Here is an 8,705-nt window from a genome sequence, read left to right as displayed (position 1 = left end):
AAAAAAAAAAAAAAAAAAAACCAGATAAAGTGCTTTCTAGGGTAGACTAGGCACTGACATTGGTGCATACTGTCCCAAGGGGGAGTGCTTCAACGGAGGCCATAGTGATTTTAGCAGTGAGATATGTACCCCTTTTTCTAGGATGAGTTTGCCAAGTAAATTGTCTGACCTTGTACAATGACAACTCTGATGGCCACTCTAAAAAATGAGTTGTAAAACTGCTTTGAAGGGTAATCAATGGGCATCAATGTATAACTTCCCAAGGGGAGTACTTCGAAGGTGACTATAGTAATATTCAGCAGTGAAGTATGTAACACTTTTTCTAGGATGTTTGCAAACTTAATTGTTTGACCTCATATATTCTAAATATGTTTTTTTATATTCATTTATAATTAACATATACATACTGCTATGGCAATATACTATACACATAAAATAATGTAAAGAGGTGCTGAAGAGTAAGTTTAATTCTAAAACAGTATATCATAGCTTCTTTGGCACACTTAGCCCACTTTGGGCTACCACTTGCACAACTCGATCTCTTGCAACTTGTTTTCCTTATTAACAGTATTACATACAAGACTGTGTTTTTATGATCATCCACAATCTCTCCAGTTTAATGCACAGACTTTAGTTTGTTTTTACTTGACTATGTAATAATCTTTAGCTCATTTGGTCAATTCCTGGGCTTTCTCCTATTGGAAGTGGTTCAACTCCTGACCTAGTTGGTCATGTCAAAAAAAAAAAAAAAAAGTTGGGTCATTCTTATACACTTTTCTCCTTTTTTAACTACTCTTGACTTCCTGTAACTAAGACTTGTTAATTCTACTTCCTGCTTCATGGTGCTGGTACCAACCCTAGTTGATTTTATTTCCTACTCTGCCATGTGGTCACTAAGACTTACGGATTTCACTTCGTAAATTTCTCTCATATTCATTTACTTTTTTCTACCTGTGCTATAACTACCAAGTTTAAGCCATCAGCTATCTTGGAGTTCTGCAGTAGTCCAGCATGGACATGCACATAGCAGCTAGCACGATACTTTGCAAACACAAATCTGATTGCTTTACTCTCTTGTTTAAATCTCTTTAATGGCTTCTCAATACAGTGGACAGATACCAAAACATCTAGCTGCTTACCAACCCAGTTTCATCTTTAGCTTTACTTCCTACCATTTTTCTGTTAGTTGTCTGTGCACGAAACACCCTGATCACTCTGATACTTCAGAATATGTAATGGTTATTTATCCCCCAACACACAAACTTCTCGTCTTCGTATGTGCTGTTCCTTCTGATAAGAATGGTCTTTTCCCTTACCTCTTTGCTAGCTTCTTCTCATCCTACATATTCCTCCAATGCTTAGATTTCTTCAAAGACGTCTAGGTTCAATACTCAGTTTGTAAATTCTCATTTTATCCTTTATATTTGCATAATAACATTTAACATACCCATGGGTTCATTGTTTAACTTACCATTGTATCCCCAGGACCTAGCAAATAAAGGATCAATAAACGTTTGCGTAAGTGAACATTATCACTATTTGTTTCTGTATTTATATATTACTTGTTCTGTGAGGGTGTTAACCTTCTTTATTTTTGGTCTCTATCATTTTCCCAGTATGTAACACATACATACATACACGCAGATGCACAGATACGTTTGTTGAATTTCTGTGGTGGTTCTGTTAGGATATTTTTATTAAGTCTTTTCTCTTTTGACCTTAAATTGATCATATCAGTCTTATGCACCCATTCCTGTACTTAATGCAGTGACTGACATTAAAGTATTTAGTCATTGTTTTTTATTATTTTTTATCAGTCTATCTCTTCTTTATAATATGCACATTGACTGTACTTACTCATCTTCAGACTGATTCTGACATCTTATTTTGTATTGTCTGTGTCTTTTTTTTTTTTTTTTTGCCCATTATGTTTTGTTTAGATTGATCAAGTTTTTCCTCATTTTTATCCTTATAAGAATTAGGAAGTTGAGTATTATCTTTTTAGTCATCTAATTATTGACCTGAAATTTTTAATGCAAATATTTAATTTAAAATTTTTCTACCAACATCTTACAGTAGGACAGGAGTCTTTGTTCTGCTCTCTTCCTTGCCATCTTCCTTATGAAAATACTCTGAAATTTTGCTTTCCAGTGTGATTTTTTTTGTACCAATCTAATCTTAAGTTTTACCAGATTTTTTTTATTTGTTTGATCTTTTTGTTTTTGTTTTGTTTTAACACATCCTTGCTGCTTTTATTTCAGATCTTATTCCTGGATATCTTATTTTCTTATTTAGGATGTATTATATTTTTGGCTACTGTAATTTCTCTAATAATTCTTTTAGATAGGATTTGGGAGGATATACTTTTATGTTGTTCTATATGAGAAAATGTGTTTGTTTTGCCCCTTTACATCATTAGTTTGACTAGGTATAAATTCTATGTTCTGAATTCTTTTCCCTCAGAATTTCAAAACTTTTGCTTCATTGTTTTCACTGAGATGTCTGACATCAAACTACGTCTTTTTGCTTGAAGGCTTTTAGAATTTCGGGTTTTTTTTTACTAACCTATTAATGAAATGTCAGCATTACATGCCTAGTTTTTGTTTGTTTGCTTTATTTTCCATTCATACTAGCTATCAGAAATTTTTTTCCATTATTTTTTTGAGATGATACTTTCTTCCATTGTTTTTACTCTTTCTAGAATTTCTGTTAACTAGATTTGGGGACCTTTGGATTTATCCTCAGTGTCCATTTGTTCTTTGTAGACCTTATTCTCAGAAAATGCCTTGCTAAGCCTTTAAATCATTCCCTCTTCAGCTATGTTTATTCTACTGCTTGACACCATTTGTACTTTGTTCATTATTTTAATGTTTAAATTTTTATGTCCAAGCTCCATCATTGAGTCTTTCTCTGAAATACAGTATATCTTGAATCTCTGAAGATAAGGTGTTTTTTAGTCTTTGTATTCATTGCCAATCATTTAGCAATAAATGATTATTTATTGGCAAATTAAATAAATGTAATGTCAAATCACTGCCGTTGCTACATGATTAGCTCTTCTGATAGTGATTTCAATGCATCTCCTCAACAGTATGGTTTATTGTTATAGATCTGTATACACTTGAGACTTCTTGCCAGCTTGTGGGCAAATGCTACATTTGCTTCTGCAGCTGGAGGAGGGACAGGACACCCTGCATTGTGGATTGTGCTTAAAGTAACTGTTCTGGACTTGGTTACTTCTTTTTATTTTGAGGACTCAAGCATGCACCCCACCATTCTCTGTGTAAATGTGTTACATATTGGGAAAATGATGGAGACCAAAAATGATGGAGGTGGACTTTTTTGTTGATGGGGTAAAAGGAGGAATAGGCCAAAATAACTAGCTGTTCTTCTGCAGAGCCCGGCCTTCTTTCTAATGTTTGCTTCAAGGTCCCTTCCTGCTCTGTGGATCTTGTGGCGTCTCTGGCCTTGGGATTATTTTGCAAACTATTTTTTTTGTTGTTTTGTTTTTTACTTTTTATCACCACCCTCTCTTGGGGGGATGTTATTAAATACATTCACAATGTTGTGCAGCGATCACCACCATCCTTCTCCAGATGGTCATCAGGGTTTCTTCCTCTAGTCCACTCCTATCTCATTTTTCTCATTTAGGAATTTCTTGAGATCTGATTATTTAAACGCATGCCTCCTTTGCTAATGGTGTCCCTTACATAGACTTGAAGTGGAAAGGGCTGTCAGATGCATTGCTCAGAGTGCTATATTGTTTCAGGCTTGTGGTCAATAATTTAGCATATCCCTGTTGATATACTCAAGAATGTGTAAAGAAAAAGTAGATCTTAGACTCTGACACAGATGTGACTATATTCTAATACCAATGTTATAAAGATACGGTGTATAATTATTTTATTCAGTCCATATACTCCCTTTGATGAAATCAAAAAGCCACAGTGTTTTTTATTATATGATATTTTTGTAGCATACCATGAAAAGCTAATTTCAGTTTTTTTTTCTATTAGGTTACTGCTAATTCACCTATTCTAAAAGCTCTTCAGTCCAACATTCAACATGTGCTGGTCTATGAAAATCTTGCGCTCCAAGAGAAAGCATTGACTTGTATTCCAGTCCAAGAACTAAAAAGAAAATCACAAGAAAAGTTATCTAGAGCTAGAAAATTGGATAAAGGTAAGTAGCTTTGCATAATCATTTATTGCTAAATATGTGAAATTGCTAAATAAACATATATAGCTGAAATATAGTTGACTTGTGAACAATACTGGTTCGAACTTCAGGAGTCCAGTGATAACATAGATTATTTTCAACCAATGTGGATATACTTGAGTTTTGTAGGGACATTTTCCGGGACCTGAGTATATGTGGAGTCCTAGAGCCACTCTTGTTGCATACCAAGGAACAATTGAAGTGCCATTTGCTGTGTAAATTGTAAATATTTAACCTATTTCTATTTAGATTTTTAAGAAATAGAATAATATAGTTTTTTGCAAATACCTCATATTAACATTTATTGATAAAAACATTTTCCTTCAATTTTTATTGTGGTAAATATACCATCTTAATCGTTTTTAAGTGTACAGTTCAGGGGTATTAAATAACATTCCTAATGTTGTGCAATCATCACCACTATTCATCTCCAGAATTTTTTCATCCCACACCGAAATGCCATACCCATTAATCAGTCACTTCCCATTCCCCCTTGTCTGTAGCTTCTGGCAACTACTCTTCTACTTTGTGTCTCTGTGATTTTTAACTGCTCTACATCATATAAGTGGAATCATACAGTAGTTGTAATTGGCTTATTTCACTTAACATAAAGAACCTGAAAGTTCATTCATACTGTAACCATTACCTTCCTTTTGCAGTCCAACATTCCATGTGTGTATAAACATTGCTTATCCATCTCATCTATTCATGGACACTTGGTTTGCTTCCGTGTTTTAGCTATAGTGAATACTGTTGCTTTGAATGAGACCCTGGTTTCAGTTCTTTGGGGTATGTACTCAGAAGTAGAATTGTTAGATCATAAGGTAATTCTGTTTTTAATTTTTGGGGGAACCACCATACTGTTTTCCACAGTGACTGTATCAGTTTACATTTCTGCTAACAGTGTACGGGGTTGCAATTTTTCTACATCCTTATCAGCACTTACTGTTTTCTGACTTTGGATAGTAGCCATGCTAATGAGGATGAATGGTATGTAATTGTAGTTTTGATTTGCATTTCCCTGATGATTAGTGATGTTGGCATCTTTTCATGTGCTTATTGGTCATTTGTCTTCCTTGAAAAAATGTCTATTTAAGTCTTTGGAATATTCTTTGAAAAACATTACCTGAATATGTATGTATTTGCAGTTTAATCCTAGATATGTGAATGTTTTTAGGTGAAGCAGGACTTTAGTCCATGGAATATGTGGTGTTATCATTTGTGAATTTGAATTCCTAAATTTTTTTTCAATGTAACAAAGAGAACTTTTATTTAAGAGAAAGTTTAGAATACTTTCAAAGAGAGTTAGAAGTGGGTCCCTCTCATGAAGGAGAAGAGGAGAGAGAGAGACCTGAATTAGTGAATTTTAATGTAAGTGTAAACCATATTTAGAATTAATCCATGTCAGTAGAGTCTAGGCCATTGACTCACTATTGTTAATAGACATTATTTACTAACTAAGAGTGGATTTTGAGGGCAAGTATGGTGGCTCACGCCTGTAATCCCAACACTTTGGAGGCCAAAGTAGGAAGATTATTTGAGGCCAGGAGTTAAGACTAGCCTGAGTAACATAGGGAGACCCCTTCTTTACAAAAAATTATAAAAAATTAGCTGGACAAGGTAGAAGGTGCCTGTAGTCCAGCTATTTGGGAGGCTGAGGCAGGAAGATCACCAAAAAAATAGTGGATCTGAAGCCATGTGTCTTGTGTAAATTCAGCTCTGCTGTTTTGTATCACTGAGCAAATAATTTAATCTCTGTGCCTCAGTATTTTTGTTTAAAACATGAATGATAATTTTAAGAAAAAATGAGTTAGTATATGTAAACAACTCAGAATAACACTTGCTATATTCATCACCTCCAATTTTTTATTATTATTTTCATGGCCTTTGGGATTTGAGTTATTAAATTGTCCCAAGGATAGCATTTTACTTTTGAGTTTTTATGTAATTGCTTTTTATTTCTTAAGTCGTTTCTTAACACTGTAATTTCTGGGACATTGTTCATTTTATTTTATTTTTTTGGTAGTTGCCCTGTTTTACAATAAATATTTTTAACTAATCTTAGTCCTCCTTCAAAAACACTATTCTGTTTTATGTAAAGTTGCAGGTGCCTTTTTATAGAATTGTTCCAGTTCTTCCCTCCTGTCCCTTATGACTGCAGTCCCCAACCCCTGGGCCGCGGACCAATACCTGTGCCTGGTCTGTTAGGAACCCGGCCTCACAGCAGGAGGTGAGCCAGTGAAGCTTCATCTGTATTGACAGCTGCTCCCCATTGCTCACATCATTGCTTGAGCTTTGCCTCCTGTCTGGTTGGCGGTGGCATTAGATTCTCGTAGGAGCATGAATGCTACCACAAACTGCAGGCAAGGGATCTAGGTTGTGAGCTCCTTATGAGGATGTAATCCCTGATGATCTGAGGTGGAGCTGAGGTGGTAATGCTAGTGCTAGGACCATGTAGTTAGCTGGAAAACAAGCTCTGGGTTTCCTCTGATCCAGTGTTATGGTGAGTTGTATTATTATTTCATTATATGTTACAATGTAATAATAATAGAAATAAACTGCACAATAAATGTAATGTACTTGAATCATCCCAAAAACATCCCTCACACTACCCCCAATCCCACGGAAAAATTATCTTCCATGAAACCAGTCTCTGATGCTGAAAAGTTGGGGACCAGTGCCCTATGACGTTCCCATCATTTGTTTCACTTTTCCATATATGCCAATCTCCCAACACATTGCTATTATTATTATTTAAAGTTGTTTTTTAGATTAAGTAAGAAAAATACGTGATTTTATTTTATTTTCATCTGTTTATTCTCTGATGATCTTCCTTTGTTAATGCAGATCCAAGTTTCTAACCTATACCATTTTCTTATGTTTCTTTTGGAGCAGTTCTGCTAGAGGTGAATTTCCTTAGTTTTTGTTTCCCAGGGAAAGTATTTTACCTTCATGTTTGAGGGATAATATTACTGAGATACAGAACTCTAAGCTGGTGGACTTTTTCTCTACATACTTTGAATATTTCACTTTGTTCTCCCTCTCTCTCTCTCTCTTTTTTTTTTTTTTTTGTGCATTGTTGCTGAGGAAAAGTCTGCTATATTTTCTATCCATATTCCATAATCAAGATTTTCAGTGAGGAGGGAAGGAAGGAGGAAATAAAAAAAACAAAAATGAGATTTTTCACTCTATTTTGTTTCTCTGCAATTTGAATAAGATATGCCAAGGTGAAGATTTATCCTGCTTGGGGTTCTCTGAGCTTCCTGTATTGTGGTTTGGTATTGCATTAGTTTTTTGAAAATTCTCAGACCTTACTACTTCAAATATTGCTTCTGCTTCTTTCTGTCTTTTCCTTCTGATAGCTCAGTGATGTATTTTATTTTACCTTCATTTAACTCTCTTCCTAAATTAGCCACAGTTCTTAGATGTTCTGTTCCATTTTGAAATTTCCCACAGTTATATTAGTGTTCTGTTCCTATTTTTTCCTATAGCTACAGGTGTCAGAAGCTTGGCTTCCTAGAGTGTGTATCCTACAGGTGTTGTAATCTACCCTCATTGTACTGTAGCCATTTTGGGATGATGGTAAGATATGGGGAAGGAGAACTTTCTGTAATCTTTTGATATCAGTGTTAAAATCTCAGTCATGGGAGTGAGTTTGCCTAAATACCTGAACATCACACTGCAGTCAGGGCAGTACCCTTCCTCAGTTCAGAAAAGGCTCTGGTAAAATCTTTTTTCTTAAAGAGTAGTCCTTAATTGTAGAGAACACTACTTCATGGTTCTTACTCTTTCCTTCTTCCTCAAGTCACAAAGGGGTCTTACCTGTTTCTTCATCATGACAACCTGGTAGGGTTCCTGGAGACAAAATGCACAAAAGCATGGAGACTCTCAAGCTAGTACATACTCAGTGTCCAGCAGTTTGTCAAAGGTTACCATTTAGGTGTTCCTACTAGTTTATGGCTCCAGTGGCTTCTGCTCATGTAAGCAGGATCTTGTTTGTGATTTTTCTGTATTTGCCTCTCTCTCTGGATTATAGAGTGATAGTCTTCCTTGTGACTTTAGTTCTTTAATGGATCCAAGAAAAGTCATTAATTTTTCAGTTCAGCTTTTTATTATTTTAGGGATGAGTTAACTCCTGCTTTGTAGAGAAACCAAGAATTTCTTGAGGACTAACTATGTATGTCTTTTTCTTTTTAATCTTTAATCAGTTTTCATGTATGTCATTTAGATATGTTGGTATCTCTTGTATTTTGGTAATTTTTGTCATCATTCTACTATGATACTGTGTCATTTCCTTATTTTTGATAACTGACCTGGGCCCTAGACTTATTTCTGCTATCTCTGCTTATTTCTGCTGACCTTGAGACAATTCTTCTCTTCTTGCACTAATATGTGATCACGAAGGCTCTATCCAGCTTCAGATTGCTGTTGTCCTTTATATGAAGCCTTACATAAATGCCTATTTATCAGGTACTTAATGAACGTGT

The 8,705-nt window shown here is 35.0% G+C and overlaps 1 protein-coding gene across 2 annotated transcripts in view; it reads left to right on the top strand.

Annotated features, from left to right (window-relative positions):
* NGLY1 (N-glycanase 1) overlaps nucleotides 1-8,705 on the top strand; it is a 68,523-nt gene that overhangs the window by 22,868 nt on the left and 36,950 nt on the right. For both annotated transcript variants that reach the window (XM_003781750.2, XM_003781751.3), the window contains exon 4: nucleotides 4,017-4,182. In XM_003781750.2, coding sequence (XP_003781798.1) covers nucleotides 4,017-4,182 — 166 coding nt within the window. The remainder of the gene's footprint in view (nucleotides 1-4,016; nucleotides 4,183-8,705) is intronic.

The sequence above is a fragment of the Otolemur garnettii genome, unplaced genomic scaffold (genome assembly GCF_000181295.1).
Source record: "Otolemur garnettii isolate 467f Iridium unplaced genomic scaffold, OtoGar3 scaffold00002, whole genome shotgun sequence".
NCBI lineage: Eukaryota > Metazoa > Chordata > Mammalia > Primates > Galagidae > Otolemur > Otolemur garnettii.
This window is presented reverse-complemented; position numbering and strand designations above follow the sequence as displayed.